Source organism: Eptatretus burgeri, chromosome 10 (assembly GCF_056783735.1).
Source record: "Eptatretus burgeri isolate ZD-2024b chromosome 10, Ebu_testis_v1, whole genome shotgun sequence".
Classification (NCBI taxonomy): domain Eukaryota; kingdom Metazoa; phylum Chordata; class Myxini; order Myxiniformes; family Myxinidae; genus Eptatretus; species Eptatretus burgeri.
The window spans coordinates 28151378-28171377 of record NC_140970.1 but is presented as its reverse complement, the minus strand read 5'-3'; the positions used below and the strand labels follow the sequence as shown (position 1 = coordinate 28171377).

At 44.2% G+C, this 20000-nt stretch overlaps 1 protein-coding gene and 1 pseudogene across 6 annotated transcripts in view; both read right to left on the bottom strand.

Moving 5' to 3' along the window:
* The window catches only part of LOC147018169 (lysine-specific demethylase 2B-like), a 110039-nt gene that overhangs the window by 68435 nt on the left and 21604 nt on the right, over positions 1-20000 (bottom strand). For 5 of the 6 annotated variants that reach the window (XM_085897587.1, XM_085897590.1, XM_085897586.1 and 2 more), the window contains 6 exons: positions 3418-3571; positions 3136-3251; positions 2374-2494; positions 1198-1409; positions 730-816; positions 150-392 (listed from right to left, as the gene is read on the bottom strand). In XM_085897587.1, coding sequence (XP_085753713.1) covers positions 150-392; positions 730-816; positions 1198-1409; positions 2374-2494; positions 3136-3251; positions 3418-3571 — 933 coding nt within the window. Of the gene's footprint in view, positions 1-149; positions 393-729; positions 817-1197; positions 1410-2373; positions 2495-3135; positions 3252-3417; positions 3572-13253; positions 13293-20000 lie in introns of those variants that run through there. The other variant, XM_085897591.1, reaches the window with a different exon arrangement.
* Positions 13398-18788, bottom strand: LOC147018170 (uncharacterized; annotated as a pseudogene).

The following is a 20000-nucleotide window of genomic DNA, read 5'->3' as shown; positions in this document are numbered from 1 at the left end:
CTTTGGTCACGACTTGAAACTACTGGACAAAAATGGACAAAAAAAAATGTATTTGGCTGACCAAATACTTCAAGACACCTGTAAGGAAGATATATTAATGTACTTTATCTCCCCCAAACCACACATTTCCCACCCCTTCGAGCACATACTGCAATGCATTGACGCATCAAGCAGGACTGCTTCATTCGCCCAGGACCCCCAAACTTCTTCATATCCTTGCAAAAGTTACAGGAACCACATTCCGTTCGCATGCATGCATCACAGCGCCGACAGCGTGTGCGCCGATGCTTCCCCAACCCGCTGGACATAGAAATGCCTGTGGATGCCCCTCCATCGGAAAGAGGACTTGACTTAGAAGAGGTGGCTGTGCGCAACTTTGAAAAGGTCTTAGGCTGAGGGTGAAAAGAACAAACGAGAGAATTAAAGGATCAAGTAAAGCACCAACATGGTGAAATGTCATTTCATAATTACTCATCAGCTATAAAACGATCCTGGTTTCCAATACCACAATAATCACCAACCCCTCCCCCACTGCCCCGTCCCCCCAACTCTCAGCCTGTGGATAAATCCCTGCACTGTATCTCAAAAGCCCACACTGTCCCAAAGATCTGCTCACAGCCTGCGGATAACACCCGAACCACCCCAAATACCCGCAGATAGCACCCACACCGTTCCAAAGACCTGCACTGCCCCAAGCAGTATTGCTGCATTTCTGTGCAAAAATGTTACCATGGGCGACCGAGATGGGCAGGAGACGATGGGCACTCCAGTGATGGCTGTTTGGGGGTTGTCATGAGTATGTTCTGTCAACATCACCTGCACAGACAGAACACTATACTCATGATGAAAGAATAGTTTTATGACTTGGTAGAGTCGTATCATGGAAAAACTGATTCTAGAATGCTTCTAGCAGAAGGTTATAGTATAGTTAAGTGCATTCGACACGAGATATTTAGCTGCCTGTCCCATCTACAATCTCACGGTATCCTGACACAAAAATAGGAATTGGAGTCTAAACAATAGCGAAACAGATTGTGCCAACTGATTAACTATTTAATCAAGCAGGGCCAGGTCAACATAAATGGATGCAGATAACATACCGTGGGTTGTGGAGAATACACTCGTCAAAAGGTAAAAGGGGATTGGGGTTGGGGAAGGGAGTGCGTCGAGGTTTGGTTTTGATCCCGGGATTCATACCCGGACTTCATTAAGAAGAGCCACAGACTCCACAATGCCTTTGGGCACACATTGTTTGTTCTCGGGCAGTGCCTCCAATCGTGTCAGCAAGGAACGCAGTCCAGTCAGCTCAAATCCGGTCATGCTCAGTGCACGTTTTTTCACATCGCTGCTGCTCCCAACTTTCTCTTCCTTTACCCCAGCTGTTCTACCATTCTGTCCATCTTCTTCATCTGTACACGCGCACAGACAAACGTAACATAATGAGCAGGCGTTCAGTCACCGGCAGGCATTCGGACACCAACGTGGGTGGGTGAGGGGCAAAAACGTTTGGCCACCCACGGGGACGGGGTGAGATTTTGACCACCCAAAAGGAGGGGCAGGTATTTGACAGCCAGAGTGGGGTGGGGTTTCAGCCGCCCATGTGGGGGGGGGGACTCATGCATAGGGGGCAGGGAGGCAGGCATCAGGCTGGTGGGCGGGGGGGGGTGCTGGGGAGGGTAGGTTTTGGGCCACTCGGTTGCCAGTGCTTTGTAGTTTGCCATTGTTAGGATCCCTCTCCTCTCTTCTCTTATCTTCTGATGCGCCATACTCTGTCATAGAGCGTTGGTGCTGCCGAAGCAGGTTCTTGAGCAAGGGTTATCCTGGATAGATTGCCATTGCCTTTCAGCAGTAGTTCAGGCAGGAATTTGGCCATTGCTTCGGCAATAGCTTGCCTACTCTTTGTAAAGGACACCGTGGGATCTTTAATGTACATTAACTAATGCTGGTAGGCGAAACACGAAGTTTAACATCAATTTGAGGGAAGGCACACATTGACAAATCACCCTACCTGTGAAGCACCAGGATGACAGTTTATAGCTGGACTGAGATTCAAACACAGGCTACACAGCTTCGAGACGAGTGTACATACCTCTAAGCCTTCCTGTAAGCCCTCATTGTTATGATTTACTTCATTGCTGAAAAAAGAGTGTTTAATATTTGCATTTCTTTGACATTATCTGCAGCACATTGCACATTTTAGTTTACAACCTTAAAAATAAAGAAAACAGCTTATATTTGAAGGTCATGTTGGCAAATTTTATTTTTTTTAAATCACGAAACAAAGCACAGATCATAAATTGAGGCTTATCGGATGAATGCAGTACAATATTTACCACTATCATGAAGGTACAGCAGAGCAAAAATAAAACCCACCATACGAGTGTGAAGCTACTTTTAGTTTCAGGTGCGATCGGCCTGTCATGCTGTGCACATAACGCTCCAGGACATACCACGCCATCTCAAAATAAAATGGGTACCGGAACTTGGCAGGGACCTGAAAGACAAGGAAATTAAACGGCTCTCATATTTCTTAATAAAATGAATTAAATGTTGGTTAAGGAAAATTATGCTTGGTAATTCTACAATACAGTATAGCAATACACCCACCACTTTAGAAAACAACAGAAACTAGAAGGGCACTCGGGAGAGCGCATACGTCCACCAGGCTGATGAGTTTACGTTTTGTATCCACTGATAGGCCGGATCTGGATTCGGACCTGAACTAAAATTCAATTGGCTTGTTCTCGTCACCTAAGCAAATCATCCACCAAGCTTCGTCTGAATCCATCCACAACTTTTTGAGATATCCTGCTCCATGCCGTTTTCAGCCCCATTTCTAATATAAATGGTGGGGGAATAGCTTTAAAAAGTTTTTAGGATCCAGATCCGGCTCTTCACCAAAATTTAATCATTTCGTCCATGTCACATACCCAAGCTCTCCAACAAATTTCATCCAAATCCATCAACAACTTTTTGATATATCTTGTTCACAAACAGAGACAGACAGACTGACCAAGGGTGAAAACATAACCACCATCCACCTTCGGTGGTGGAGATAAAATAATGACTTGTACATCACTACCTTCAACACAGTCCCCTATCCTCCCAACGACCAAGAAAAGTTCAGTTTCATACATGCGTTTTGTCCTCCAGCTCATGGATGGCAAGCTGCATAGGGATGTTAAAGCTGTGGAGGAAGTTCCCACCAAACACAAGAGCATCCTCCGGTGTGTACACCGCGTGCAGCCAGCCTGTTCAATTCCAGACATGTCCATGAACGTATTGAGCAAAAAAGGTATTTCTGCATAATAATTTGCTTTGTTGTAATATTTTTATGATCAAGCAACACAATTCTTGCAGCAACCAGTTTTCCAAATGTCTCCACCCACACAGACTCCTTTCAGATCAGTAACGCACCAGAAGGTATAAGGAAAGTGAATCCCTGTTGGAGGTGAATACGTTGGCAGGCATCAGCCCGGTCTGCCAAGAAGATGTCCCCTTGTTTACCCGATAGCACCCAACCCTCGTACACCTCCAGGTTCCGTGGAGATGGCGGAACTAACCAAAACACCTGAAAAAGTCAAATTGCAAGTTCTTGATCCCACCAAGTGCAAACTACACTTGACTAGGCAGGAAAAGCAAAGACTACAAGACACTGACAATGTGCTGAAATATTTAACAATGGGAGGGGGGAGGGGTGGGGGTGTAAAATTCGAGGTCCTTGAAAAGAAGCAAATGCTAATGCAGATTTCAAAGAGTTCAAGACACTATTAGATAAAATCATACAGGTAATAAATTGTACAGGGATAAAATGCAGTGGCTATGTCCAGGCATAATAGTCTGGGATCCAGTCCCAGGACTTTGGGATAGACCGGACACCTCTTCCTATACTTTGTAGGTCACAATTTTATTCTTGTTTCATGGCTGTATATTCAGAATCAACAGGCCTGATCAGCTACCTGTCTTGCGAAACCACCAGGATAGGGGTTTGAGAGTAGGTACCCCATCATAAAATAGGTGCGATTTTTGGCATCACTTATTTACCAAATGTCAACAACAACATAATACATGAAGATAACCAGCTGTTGTGAAACATATTCAAGAAATTTGATATCCTCTTTCAGTCGGTAACCTAATATTTGAACTCTGATGACATTGAGAAGTCAAAAATTGATAATTTTAGTCATAAAATAATCAAAATTGTTCATGAAACATTATCGAGTCGAACAGTACATTTTCATTTTAATACAAGTCTAATGCATCACTGGTATGAATGCCTGATGAGCTGTCCATTTCATATATTTTCAGATAACCTCTTGAAACTACATGATGGATGCAAGAGGAAACTGTTTTGTCCCAAAAATCACCAAAACCATTTATGAAACCCAAATCATCAGTTCAGTTCATTTTAGTGTTCCATATATTACCTTGTGAACATTCATTTAATCAACAGTTGATGTCACAATCATACAATGATACAGAAGTAACAAGTATTTAACAATATAACAAAGTAAGGATACAGGTTTTAACCAATACAAGACTGGTTCACCATCAGGGTGAAATATGAAGGGACCTAATGCAAAGCAAAGCTTGTTTGCATCGTTGTCAAGCAGTACATTATCCAATCCAATAGTACACTTTACAACGGCAAAATAGTTCAACAGTGTAACCACTACTTTATATCAACAAGTTTACTCATCTTCATCATCGTCATCAGTGGCACGCACACTTGTTTGGCTTCGCTGACCATTTACATGCAACCACACATATCACACCAGCAGCAGTAACACAAGAGCAATTCATTTCACACTTGCTCGTCACACTGGCAATAGTGCTTTTGCTTGGCTATTGAAGGCCTGAGCGGTTCATCCATCATGATGGGAACCAAATTTCCCTCTCCAAGCTTTCTACCAAATGATGCAGCATCAAGCAAGTTGAGATCACACTGATGAGCTCTATTGCATGTGGCAATCTGAGACAGATCTCAAAGCATATGGTTTTGAAAGGTACTCTCAGTTGGAGGAAGTTTCCTTATACTTCCCTCGGTTCGCCCGAAGGTAACTGGTCTAGATTGCCGGTGATATCACCAGAGCTTCAAAAAGAAAGCCCTACATGCTTCGATCACTGCTCCTGTTATGGTAAGAAGGTTTTCGCCAAACTGCATTCCTCAGAGCAACCTTGAACTATTTTCTTCCCTCTCCCACATGCATAATTGACAGCGTCACATCCACTCATTATTTGGCCACAAAGAAGTGCCGAGGTGAAAATTCCAACTGGCAAGCGATTGTTCTCAGCTAATGGATTTGCGATACTATGGCATTGCATGTAGATGGAGCCCTTCTGCACCCACAGTTCTCTCACTCAGGGTATGCAAACTCCATAGTAGATTGTAATAGTCAGTGTGTCTGTGTCAGTAACCTGTATCATCACACTTGCATCCATTGTGGCTTACACAGCAATACATATGGGCAACGATCCGTGTGTCTGCTTCCTCATGATCTCCACATGCTGGTGCTGATAGAACAGCTGTGTCATGAAAATAACAGCTTTATATGATTCGTTGCAGAGGGCACCGATAATCAACTCGACACTTTGAGGCACTCCTTCATGATTGTTTCTCCAGGAGTCTGCAAGGTAATTCTGAAGAGCTGCTTTATTCATAGGGTTCGCAATGCATTTCTTCCATAGTGAGATCGGCAAGTTATTCTTGATATCATATGTTCGACTGCATCCTTGAGTTTTCTGTTGTCGGGCCATTTCTTCACTCTTCAAACTCTTGAATGACTCTGTCATAGCAATCCCCAACCACATTCACACAGATACATTGTGCAAGGCATGCTGACAGCAACTTTTGCAAGTAGTTTGATTGAAGGTCCACAAATTTGTTGCATCCACTATCCTGGTTAAGGTGGATGAATGTCATAGGATCGACAATCAAAAGAACTTCGTAATCAGTTTCAGGAAGATGTTTTTTTTTTTTTTTCAAACCATGAATCCCTCAATTGGTTTTTCATAATAACAAAGTAGTCGGCCTCATTTCCTTTCCTCATTACATAGCCTTGCAGCATGGTTTGTTCTGGTTCAAATAGTGATTCTGGATATTCTGTCCATTCATAGCTGAAAGCATCCTTGCCCATATCTCAGATGAGAGAGACTCTGCAAGGCTGATTTCTTCCTGGTATATTCTCGACTGTTGACATTTGGCTTTCTTTTGACTTTTCTCCTCAAAAGTCTGAAGGTGTACTGGTGCAATTTGAAGACTCCGGTTCTGTTCAGGTTGTGCTCGTGCTGTCAGCCCTTTCTCTTTAGCGTCCAGCTCGTCGAGATATTTGCACTTCTCTCCAGTTGCAATGTTGAGTTCTGACCAAGAAGTATTGAACAGAATGAACATTTCTCGTTTCAGTACATCTTTCATCGTGTTCACAACTTCTGTCATTGATGGCTTTAGACTTTGTTGATACTTTCATACCACCATCCTGAAAGTGGGCCATTGCCTTTGTCTGTTCTGACACAGCAGTCAGTGCTGGAAGTGCTCTCAAATATTTCTCTCCATCAGATGCTTTTTGAGTCATCCCTTTGAATAGGTGTCGACTTCACGATTATATGTCTGTTCTAAAGCCAAAAAGTCAAACACTGCATGCAACTAGCAGTTGTACGCACAGTGAAATGTCCCTGTTGCAATTCTGCAGCGACTATGTCTGGTGCATGTAAATGTTCAGCGAAAACAAACAAGTGTGCTCGTTTCACAGATGACGATGGTGAAGATGAGTAAACTTGTTGATACAAAGTACTGGTTGCACTGTTCAACTATTTTGAAGTTGTAAAATGTACTGTTTGACAAGGAGCGATGCTACAAGGTCTACATTAGTTTCCTTCATATTTCACACTGATAGTGAATACATGTATCCTTACTCTTTAGCTTACTTGGAACGTAGTTCCGGGGAGCTGATGGGATGGTGCGTCATCCGTGCGTAAACTTGACCACAAACTTCATCACCCATGGTGTACCAAAGTTTATTCATGACATGAGAAAAATTTGGCTCGAAGGGATTGTAAGGGGGGTTGCCCCCAAAATATGTATTTGCTTTCTTCTCCGAAACTACAAACACAATTCCGATTAAACTTAACAACAACCTTCATCACCCGTGATGTACCAAAGTTTGCTCATGCCATTAAAAAAATTCGAGATATGAAGGGGTCGATTGGGGGGGGGGGGTGCCCCGCAAAATAGGTATTTGCTTTCTTCACACACACAATTTCAATGAAACTTGACCACAACCTTTATCACCCGTGATGTCCTAAGGTTTGTTCATGGCATTAAAAAAAAACACATCCATAGGTATGTACTTTCTTCTCCATTAAATATTTTGTGAGTCATCAATGCCTACCAGTGGTTACCTGGTTGTCTTGTCCAGCCGCTACCAAATGAGCGCCCAGGGGTATTGCCGCTATGTTTTATATTGTTACCTCTGCATGAATGTATGATAATGATATCAACTCTTGATTTAATGAATGTTCACAAGGTAAATTGGAAGGGCACTCGGTAGAGCATACCCTCCACCACGTAATGCCTGATCTACGAGAACGTATCGGACCCAGTACATTTTTGAAATATCCTGCTAAACAGTACTATATCGTTTTTGGCCCTATCTCTCAATGGTGAAGAATCATTCTGAAAATTAAATAATTCTAATATCCAGATCCGGATTCGGATACATCATCCCAACCTGTGCAAATCCATCCACGTTTTAAGATATCGTCGTATATAATCGGTTTAGACCTATCTCACAAGGGTGTAGAATCACTTCAAAAAATTGTAGTAGCCGGATCCGGATCCAAATCTTCACCAAAATCTCTTTTTGAGATATCCTGCACACAAACAGACACAGACACAGACACAGACAGACACAGACACACAGAGGTGAAAACATAAGCTCCTTCACCTTTGGTGGCAGAGGTAAATATGGAACACTAAAATGAACTGAACTTATAATTTGGATTTCATTAACAGTTTTGGTGATTGTTGGTGACAAAACAGTTTCCTCTTGCACACATCATCCATCATGTAGCCTCAAGGAGGATATCTGAAAATATATGAAATGGACAAATCAGGCATATGAGCAACACATTAGGCTTAAATTGAAATGAAAATCAACTGTTCGACGAGATAATTTAAGTTTCACAAACAATTTTGATGATTTGATTAAAATGATCAAATTTTAACTTCTTTAGGTCATCATAGGTCAAATAATAGGCATGTATGCAATAAATAAATACAAGCAAGAGATTCCTCCCCCTCTCCACGGAGCCAAAGGCACAACTTCCAAATTAGCCAAGATAGAAGACAGCAAAACCTACGCACGAGTGATATAACCTTATCCCAAATCTACAATTGTTATCGATACTAATAAGTGTATGTGCACATGTGGATGCGTGCGCGTCAGTGTCTCCCTCCTTAACTCCAAAATGATGAAACCTAGCAGCCTGAAACCTTGCATGCATACCAAGAAAACTCCAAGGAATTGTAAGACTGAAAATTGGATGTTTGGGCTAATTAAAACACCCCTTTTGAAGATACTTAACAGCCTTATTTAATTACACCCTTTATCAAGTGCATCCTCAATCACCACTCTCTCTGGGGTCTTAAGGCCTATCCGAGGTAACCTCACTGGGGTCTGAAGCCACCATGTTTTTTGGCATGCTCAACCATTCCTTGACTTGGGACAAGCCACGAGGATTTCTTAAGGATAGATTTTCTTTCTTTTTTTTTCCCCCACTTTCCTCACTCATATTATGGAATGCCTGTTCATCATAGCTATGACAGTCAACTTAGGGTTAGACCCACCACGAATTGCAACAGAAACAAAACCAACTTTATTGAGACCCTTGGTCTGCACTAAATAACATAATAAAATCCCATTTAATTGCAGTATTGGAACTGTTTATTTCGTGGTCAAAAATATTGCATAATTAGGGTACTGGCGAAATTAGGGTACATATGAAAAGTACATAAAAATACCATCAATCCTTAATTAATCACAGACAGTTAAATTGTTGATGTGATATGACTATCTCCATAATAGAAAAGTATAAATTGAATTTATCAGTTGATAATTGTCCCAATTGACTTCATTTTCAATACTGGGGGTCATTATTCTCATCAGTATCATCTGTCATTTCAGTCCCATCGTCTCCTCCATTCTCATACACACCTCTGCACTCCCCACATGCCATAGTACATGATATTCCAGTCTTTTTACAGCTGCAGTGATTAGTGCTACATCCAGTTTTGCATTGACATCTCACAAACTCAAGTAATTCCCTGGGTGAAACGTCCTCGCAAGTTTGAACCGGAATCATTTGTCCGTCTACAATTTTCCAACCCCACTCTTCGGCATCAAGCCCTACATTTTGCCATGCTTGGACTTGATGATATACACACTGGCTGTGGAACTTTGCGACTGCTGAAGTGGGTGGTAAACTTTTAGGTTGAATTGGCTTCTTGCTTGTCTTCACAAGTTCAAGGAACCTCTGGTGTCTTAGTTCGTTTAAATCATCGATCTTGGCAGTTGTCGTGTATAAACACAGGATAGCTTTTTCTCCAGCGGCAGTGACTTCACTCTGTGTGCATCCTCATCTGTTAAAGACCTTTGCCTGCTCGATGAAAGTCTCATTAGTCTGGATCAGTTTCAACCCCATGGCTTTCCCAAAACCAAACAATCTCGAAGTTGTGTCAAAACCTAGCATGGCATGGACAAACAACAAGTCACGACACACCTGATCTCCCAGCTCTGGTCTTGCTTTATGAATGGCCATGTACCTTTGCTGTTGTCTGGATTTTGCCTCTGGATGGAAGTAAAGTTTCTTGTGGTTGCTAGTGGCATGATGGCACAAAAGTATCAAGTCGGTATCATCCCCAACAACGATGGTGTCACATGTCTCAGCAAACTTCAGAGCATGTGCCACAATAACTATGTCAGCATCGCCATCTGCCTGGTGAACTTCGCAGCCCGATTTCTCCAGGGAACTACTCAGCATGTTAATGAACTTCTGTTTATTGGTTTTGCTGGCCAAAAAGTCGTCTTTCTTCATGATGAGTTGCATACCCGGTGAGACATGGACATCTCTGACTGCTCCTGATCTAATTCGTCTGGATTGGGTGCCCTCCTTTGGCGCTGGCCCACAGTCATATCCATCAAAGATCACGGTGGACTGTGTGTTTCCGCATTACGTATGTGGCATATCTTTGACAGATGGCATCATATGTCTGTCCATTCTCCCAAAGGATCCTGTGCAACAAAGCACCTCCATTGATGACATGTTTAATATGGCTGGATTCAAGTTGTTCTTTGTCTTCGTCAGAGATGGCGGGTGCTAATTCCCAGATGGCATTTGCCAGCACTGGCTTAGTGGCCTTTAAGAGAACATCCCGTCTTTCAAAGAGAGCTGCAGGGAACCCACACAGTTCATGACGAAAGGCTTCATTGAGTTTGTCCTTCTGTGTACAAATGATAACCGGTCTTTGGAACAGTAGTTGAGGGTCAATGTGCACATCTTCAGCATCAATCCAGATTTTTGACTTGGATTCCATCGTAATTGCTGTATCTTTTTTCCAAAATGTGTAGTTGCAAACCTTTTCCCCAAACATTCCATCCAGAATGCTATCCACAACCTCTTTAGAATGAGTCACATTCACTTTCTCAGCTGCAATTACACCAGTCACTACATTCCTTGGACTACTTTCCTTATCAAATGGATTCTTGTCCTGAAGGAATTGAATAAATTTGTTCACATCGGCAGAATCCTTCTTCTGACGGGCTGTGGACAGGTCTTTGTGTTGCTCACTGGTGGCAAATGTTACAGAGGTAAGCTGCTGCATAGCTTGGTTCACTTCTGCACTAACCGGACTCGACATGCACCACACATTCCTTTGCATTTCTGTCATTCCTCGTCCTCTGGTTAGACCACCTGTTGTTTTGAGGCTTCGCATGAGAACCTGTTCTATTACCAAGTCAGGAGACAACTCAGCCCAGAATCTCTCAGACCTGCGCACAACATGAAGTCCATCTTTGAACTGATTGCAAAGCGTCTCATTTCTGGTCTCAAGGTCACACATCTTCTGCAAGTAGATATGCAGACTTTGTGTATAAATTGTGGCCTGAAGCTGCCAGATAAGGTAACATCTCATGCATTGCGTGAAGATGAAGTGCCCAGTTCCCGGTCCTTTCTGATCTTAGAAATTTGCGTGTGATGTCAACCATCTTCGTGTATATCGTCCACAGCTGACAAATGTTCATTTTTTCTTTGGGTATGTCAGTTGCATTAGAAATCAAGGCTTGTATCATTTTCAATGTTGGTGATGAGTCAACCTCTGACAGGGATATCTCTCCTGCAATCAGTTGGTCAAGCATCTTTGCAACATTCTCATGATATCTGGTACCCCTTGTTCCTCATCAGTCGATTCCTCATCTTGGGCTCTATATCTAAAACCACTGAGGGCAAAGATTCCTCATCTTCAAATTCTTCATCAGCATCACATTCATCCTCAGTCTCTGAAGGTGACTGGAGTGGACTTCCCTCCTTTTCATTTTCTAGGATGGTGGTAGCCTTCCACCAGAGTGGTTGATCGAAGGTTATCACAGGAGTAACCTTATACCGATTGGAATGATCAAACACAAAACACAAGGTCGAGTATATACACGTCAAGTCACCCGCGTCCATGTCAATCATTGGCAGCAGCCTTACCGATGATACGCCAGGATGGTCAGCTTTAGCGATCAGTTGCATAAAACCTGACCAGGCTGGTCTCTGTGGTCTAACTGGAAAGGTTGTTTTCAACAAAAGATCGACATTTGCCATTTCTTCTTGTGATTGTATCCCTGATAACATGATTTTCTTGTACTCAAGCCTTTTCACTCCATTTGTTGGGGCCACATAATGTCTAATATCAATCTTTCCCACTTCGGCTATATCACGTGCGATCACAGTTACCCGTTTTATTATGGATGCGCTGGCGACCTTTGGGGTGATGTTGGCAACTATACCCATGCCGTGAAACGTACCACTACCGTCTAGGGTTCGCACATTGTGGTCCACGTTATCCGCTGCATACTGTATGAAATGGCCTGGGATATAACCTGGTATATGTGTCCCACTCTGAGTCGCAGCACACATTTCATTCTTCTGAATTTCAGTATATGAACTGCAAAAGCCATGCTTATATCATGTGTCCACAAGAAAACGAGAAGCGAAGTGAGTGCAGTTGCACACTAAGTCCTCACTGCAGTGGGGCTGTAAGAACTCTGGGCCTAGTTGCCTGCATTAAAGCTTGTCCACTGGAAGATACCCCTTAGTGCTTTGAGATCTTTATCCTTTCTGACCAAAAGACTGTCTAAGAAATGTTGCAAAGAGTTTGGTAAGAATGCACTTGTCATATCAATAGAAGACATTTCAATCGTGGCAGGGTAAATATCCTTGCTTTGAACAACTGACTTTATGTCAGTCTTTATCAATTTCACTGCAGTCTCGATGAACTGAAGCTTTTCAACCTCAGGATCAGAAGTCTTGGATTGACTACAAAAGTCACTTATGATTGAGGCAGCCTTCTGTCGAAATGTCACTATGTTTTTCTTCCCATTGATCTCTGTGATGACACTTTTGTCACCAAAATGTTCTCCAAGTTTCTCTCTCATGTGGGTATGTCCATATGGTTCACTCAGAATTTTGTAGAACATCGGCCATTTGCGAAATGAGGTCTTGAACAGTGGTCAGTTCTTCGTCGTTCGCTTCAAGATTGTCAACCACTTTCAAGAAAGCCTGCTCCCTATCCATAGCGACAGGCCGCCCAGTCTTTCTTTTCTTAGAGGAGTGAGTGTCACTTCGAAAACATTCAGGGATTTGTTTCATTGTTTTGAAGTTGACACTGCATGACTGGTGGTACATAGCATCTGCAGGATGCAGATCTTGGACAAAGTTTATTCGTGACAATACAGTTTCTCCCAATTCATCAGCACGATCTCCGCATTTCTTCCTTTTGTTGTCCTGGAAGTCGAACGTAAGGACGGGCACGAGGACATGGTGTTTCTGTCGTCATTGGTGTCTGTCCCCAGTTCCACAGAACAAACAGTGATCTTGATAACAAAACGTTAGATCACTTGAACGGAGACTAAGACGTCTATCAACTGGAGATTTGCGCTTTTGCCTGCTGCCATCTCTGTTATAGTCTCTTCGGCAGTTTGTATGCACCTGCTGACCTGGTATGACCTGTATGTTGTCATTGACCCCTGCACTTGTCTTTGTGATTCCTTCACAACCTTTCGGAGTGAGCGTCACCACCTGGGATCCATTGGATAGTAGGTCACCATAGAAGAAACACTCAGCCATACTTGCCCTGAAAAACAAAAGGGAACCTTTGCTTCAGACAATTCTGATTATGAGATACTCCACAGGGTCGTATCAAGCCATATTCATGGTAAGACTTAAATGCTTACCTCTGAGTCATCTACGCAGTGCCTGGGATAAAGTTGAACTCGTGGCTTGTCCTTGCATTCATATTCTGTCTTATTGTAAAATATTTACTGGAAACTCGACACAAAACTGAAAGTTGTAAAACAAAGGCAGCCATTAAAGAGTGCTGCCACCTGGTGATAATCGGTTAAGGGAGTAATCCTTACTCTAGGGAAGCCAAAAAACTCACATGAGCTTGTCTTGTTGATCAGGCTGATGTAGGCTATCCATTCTGATGTAGGCTATCCATTTTCTCGGTTGTGGGTAGGAAAAGGGCTAAAGGGGTAGGCCCATCTCTTAAAAGAGGCCTTAAATATGGTCATATCGCTTCGACACCATGTTTTTCTGAAAGATTAGCTATGAAAACATAAGTGTAGATACCAATTTTAGGTTACTACTGTAAAAACTAACTGAGTTATGTCAATTTTTGTATAGAACTATTGGCTCATGAGATTGGTAGATTCACAATTTTCAATCATAAAATTCAGCATGTTCCAATACCTGGACTTGGTGGGATTTTTTATGTAACCTCCGCCCCCCCCCACCCCCTCCAAAAAATATGGAAAAATTATTTCTAGGACCCAATTCCATCAAATAAAAGTGGATTCATTTCTGTTGCAATTAGTGGTGGGTTTAGCCAAATTTTCGCTAAATTGACTGGACTACTATGACTCGCTGGGTACATCACTTTTGTACGTGCTATAGTTTTCAAATTAGGAATTTGTAGTGAATTCATCCATTATATGATGTAATTTTCCACAATCTTTCTCATGGAACGAATTAAAGAATATTATAAAAATATTATTTCGGCTACGAGGATCGGATATTGTCTGGACTAAATAAGTGTCAAAATTGGATAATTTAAAGAAACTAGTGCAGGCCCGTACGTGCGTGCCCGTATGTGCGTGGCCGTACGTGCAAAAAAAAAATTGTGACGTCAATCGTAACGTCATAGCACCGTGTCCTGTCATTGGTTTGGTAAATAATTGGCCATAACTTGGGAACCACTTGTCCGATTAATATCAAACCTTGAAAAGGCACATCCACAGGGCCCGAGCAATATACCTGGCAAGTTTCAATGAGATAGGACCAGTGTTTGTCGAGAAACAGTGGTCGCAGACACACAGACACACACACAGAGATTGCTGGAATTATAGATAGACAACGAGTCTTATAACTTAGCCGATACACCTATTTACTTGAAGCAAGCAAGGGAAGGGTATGGTACACACGTGTAAAAAAATAAAAAATAAAAACGCACGCACGCACGCACGCACGCACGCACGCACGCACGCACGCACGCACGCACGCACACACACACACACACACACACACACACACACACACACACACACACACACACACACACACTTTCCAAAGCATTACACTTATCTTTTTCTTCCATTTCGAGACATATTGAGTGAACAAATGATTTAGGAATGTGCCAAAATTAACCAGCTTCATTGAGCTGTATGATTTAATGTGTTCACTGCTTGACCGCATGCTGTCCCCCAGAGGGACTGCTTATCCATAGTGTCTACCAGATCTGCGTCCATATTTTCGGAGGTTTCGCGAGGTGCTCTGCAGGGAATCAAAGCAAATCTGGTGAAAAACGGACATTTTAAAATAAAGTTGTAACGTTTGTGTGGACCGTGATGCGTGCATGTGACGAGCGGCCCGGGCTCCGTCACCCTGCGTGAGCGGTCCATGAAAGAACACCCAATTTCTAAATTACGGAGCCAAATAATTTTTTCACCCATCACATGCAGCTGCATGTAAAGATCAATGTTTGTGAACATATCCCCGAAACGTCTATATAAATGCAATGTTGTTTTTTCCGTGAAAGCTACTCAAGGTTTTTGGGTTGTATACAACACTAACTATAGTCGGTAATCACACCGAATCCAACCTGCCGATTCCCGAAAAATTGCCGATATTGGCCAAGCACGTGTGTGTGTGTGTGTGTGTGTGTCTGTGTGTGTGTGTGTGTGTGACTGTGTGTGTGTGTGACTGTGTGTGTGTGTGACTGTGTGTGTGTGTGTGACTGTGTGTGTGTGTGACTGTGTGTGTGTGTGACTGTGTGTGTGTGTGACTGTGTGTGTGTGTGCCTGTGTGTGTGTGACTGTGTGTCTGTGTGACTGTGTGTCTGTGTGACTGTGTGTGTGTGTGTGACTGTGTGTGTGTGTGTGACTGTGTGTGTGTGTGTGACTGTGTCTGTCTGTCTGTGTGTGACTGACTGTGTGTGTGTGTGTGACTGTGTCTGTCTGTGTGTGTGTGACTGTCTGTGTGTGTGTGTGTGTGCCTGTGTGTGTGTGTCTGTGTGTGACTGTGTGTGTGTCTGTGTGTGACTGTGTGTGTGTGTGTGACTGTGTGTGTGTGTGTGTGACTGTGTGTGTGTGTGTGTGACTGTGTGTGTCTGTGTGACTGTGTGTGTATGTGTGTGACTGTGTGAGTGGGTGTGTGACTGTGTGAGTGTGTGTGTGTGTGTGTGTGTGTGTGTGTGACTGTGTGTGTGTGTGTGTGTGTGACTGTGTGTGTGTGTGTGTGTGTGACTGTGTGTGTGTGTGTGTCACTGTGTGTGTGTGTGTCACTGTGTGTGTGTGTGTCACTGTGTGTGTGTGTGTCACTGTGTGTGTGTGTGTCACTGTGTGTGTGTGTCACTGTGTGTGTGTGTGTCACTGTGTGTGTGTGTGTCACTGTGTGTGTGTGTGTGTCACTGTGTGTGTGTCACTGTGTGTGTGTGTGTGTGTAACTGTGTGTGTGTGTAACTGTGTGTGTGTAACTGTGTGTGTGTATAACTGTGTGTGTGTAACTGTGTGTGTGTGTAACTGTGTGTGTGTGGGTGTGTATGTGTGTGTAACTGTGTGTCTGTGTGTCTCTGTGTGTAACTGTGTGTGTGTGTATAACTGTGTGTCTGTGTGTGTGTGACTGTGTGTGTGTGTACACTGTGTGTGTCACTGTGTCTGTGTGTGTGTGTGGCTGTGTGTGTGTGTGTGTGTGACTGTGTGTGTGTGTGTGTGTCACTGTGTGTGTGTGTGTGACTGTGTGTGTGTGTGTGTGACTGTGTGTGTGTGTGTGTGTGACTGTGTGTGTGTGTGTGTGACTGTGTGTGTGTGTGTGTGTAACTGTGTATGTGTGTGTGACTGTGTGTGTGACTGCCTGTGTGTGTGTGTGTGACTGTGTGTGACTGTGTGTGTGTAACTGTGTATGTGTGTGTGACTGTGTGTGTGACTGTGTGACTGTGTGTGTGTGTGTGTGTCTGTGCGTCTGTGTGTGTGTGACTGTGTGTCTGTGAGTGTCTGTTTGTGTGCCTGAGTGTGTGTCTGTGTGTCTGTGTGTGCCTGTGTGTGTGTGTGACTGTGTGTGTGTGTGACTGTGTGTGTGCCACTGTGTGACTGTGTGTGTGTGACTGTGTGTGTGTGACTGTGTGTGTGTGACTGTGTGTGTGTGACTGTGTGTGTGTGACGTGTGTGTGTGACTGTGTGTGTGTGACTGTGTGTGTGTGACTGTGTGTGTGTGACTGTGTGTGTGTGACTGTGTGTGTGTGACTGTGTGTGTGTGACTGTGTGTGTGTGACTGTGTGTGTGTGACTGTGTGTGTGTGACTGTGTGTGTGACTGTGTGTGTGACTGTGTGTGTGACTGTGTGTGTGACTCTGTGTGTGACTCTGTGTGTGACTCTGTGTGTGACTCTGTGTGTGACTCTGTGTGTGACTCTGTGTGTGACTGTGTGTGTGACTGTGTGTGTGACTGTGTGTGTGACTGTGTGTGTGACTGTGTGTGTGTGTGACTGTGTGTGTGTGTGACTGTGTGTGTGTGTGACTGTGTGTGTGTGTGACTGTGTGTGTGTGTGACTGTGTGTGTGTGTGTGTGTGTCTGTGTGTGTGACTGTGTGCCTGTGTGTGTGTGTGACTGTGTGTGTGACTGTGTGACTGTGTGTGTGTGTGCCTGTGTGTCACTGTGTGTCACTGTGTGTGTGCGTGTGCCTGTGTGTGTCACAGTGTGTGTGTCACTGTGTGTGTGTGTGTGTGACTGTGTGTGTGTGTATGCACAGGGTGTGACTGTGTGTGTGTGTGTGTGACTGTGTGTGTGTGTGTGACTGTGTGTGTGTGTGTGACTGTGTGTGTGTGTGTGTGACTGTGTGTGTGTGTGTGTGACTGCGTGTGTGTGTGTGTGACTGTGTGTGTGTGTGTGTGACTGTGTGTGTGTGTGTGTGACTGTGTGTGTGTGACTGTGTGTGTGTGTCTGTGTGTGTGTACTGTGTGTGTGTGACTGTGTGTACTGTGTGTGTGTCACAGTGTGTGTACTGTGTGTGTGTGTGACTGTGTGTGTGTGACTGTGTGTGTGTAACTGACTGTGTGTGTGTGACTGTGTGTGTGTGTGACTGTGTGTGTGTGTGTGACTGTGTGTGTGTGTGACTGTGTGTGTGTGTAACTGTGTGTGTAACTGTGTGTGTGTGTGTGACTGTGTGTGTGTGTGCGACTGTGTGTGTGTGTGTGTGTGTCACTGTGTGTGTGTGTGTGACTGTGTGTGTGTGACTGTGTGTGTGTGTGACTGTGTGTGTGTGACTGTGTGTGTGTGTGACTGTGTGTGTGTGTGACTGTGTGTGTGTGACTGTGTGTGTGTGTCGGTGTGTGTGTGTGACTGTGTGTGTGTGTGACTGTGTGTGTGTGTGTGACTGTGTGTGTGTGTGACTGTGTGTGTGTGTGAATGTGTGTGTGTGTGACTGTGTGTGTGTGTCTGTGTGTGTGTGTGACTGTGTGTGAGTGTGTGACTGTGTGTCTGTGTGTGTGAGTGAGTGTGTGTGTGACTGTGTGTGTGTGTGTGACTGTGTGACTGTGTGACTGTGTGTGTGTGTGTGAGTGTGTGACTGTGTGTGTGTGTGACTGTGTGTGTGTGTGACTGTGTGTGTGTGTGTGACTGTGTGTGCGACTGTGACTGTGTGTGCCACTTTGTGTGTGTGCGACTGTGTGACTGTGTGACTGTGTGTGTGTGACTGTGTGTGTGTCTGTGTGTGTGACTGTGTGTGTGTGACACTGTGTGACTGTGTGTGTGTGTGACACTGTGTGACACTGTGTGTGTGTGTGTGTGTGTGTGACACTGTGTGTGTGTGTGTGTGTGACACTGTGTGTGTGTGTGACACTGTGTGTGTGTGTGACACTGTGTGTGTGACTGTGTGTGTGTGTGTGTGACTGTGTGTGTGTGACTGTGTGTGTGTGACTGTGTGTGTGTGACTGTGTGTGTGTGACTGTGTGTGTGTGACTGTGTGTGTGTGACTGTGTATTTTTCATAAAGCATAACATACTCTCTTCTGCTGACTCCTCTACCCCCATATCTCTATCACTATGGGTCTCAGCGACGTTTGTCGCTTGACGGTATTCATCATATGACCAGTAGAAAATGGATATCAGACATTATTTTATTACAGCGCGGCGACATCGCGCTGTTATATAATTGGCTATTCTGTTTTGTGTCTTCTGTCACACTTATTGTTGGGTGTGATGTGGGCGGAGATTGCCGGGTGGATTGTGGGCGGAGATTGCCGCGTGGATTGTGGGCGGGGTTAATGCAGAAGAGCAACGTTTTTTGTGCTGAATCGTTTTCTGTGTGACGCCAGAAGTGATAATCTTCCTGTTCCGTTAGTTGTTGTTTTGTTTACATCTTCACTGTTATTCGATGCAGAAGCATTTTGATGAGACAGCATGAATCATAATTAACGCCCCACCGCACGTCTGCCATCTCTTCCTCTCACTACCTTCCTTCCCCCCCTCCCCCACACCCCCTCCAACTTTACCTCCCTCGCTCCCCCTCCTCTCTGCCCCCCACCCCTCCAACTTTACCTCCCTCGCTCCCCCCCTCCTCGTTCCCCTCCTCTCCGCTCCCCCACCCCTCGGTATTCTTGTCAGCAAAGCAATGAGTGGTATTTGCTCCTTAAAACAAAGGGAAGGAAGGGAGGATAAGAGCAACTGAACCAAAAAACAGAAAGTGAGGGAAACATAAATTAATAGGAGATAAAGATTGGGAGTGGTGATGGTGTTATCCATCCATTGGGACCATACTCTCTGCAGAGCGTTGGTACTGCCTAGGCAGTGTCCTTGGCTATTGGGCACATTCCTGGATGGGTTGCCACTCCGACACAGGATACCAGCAAGCTGGCACTCATTTTGCCGACCTCGGAAGGATGACAGGCCGAGTCAACCCCATCTAGTATTAATTCAACAGCTGAGTGGGATTTGAACTCAGGATCCTAGGATCCCAAGCCCACCACCCTAACCATTAAGCCAACACCAGCTCTACCAAGCATATGAGGTGTTAGATGCTCCGTGTGACCTATTTCCAGTGGAGACTCGGGCCCAGCAGTCCATCGGCAGACTCAGGCAGACAGTGAAACATTCGTTGCAGGTAAAGATATTAGACAATGTAAGGCAAAGGTGAAGGCTGAGGATGTGTTCCAAAGTACAACTCATCAACTCCATGACCAATAAATTGCTACGCA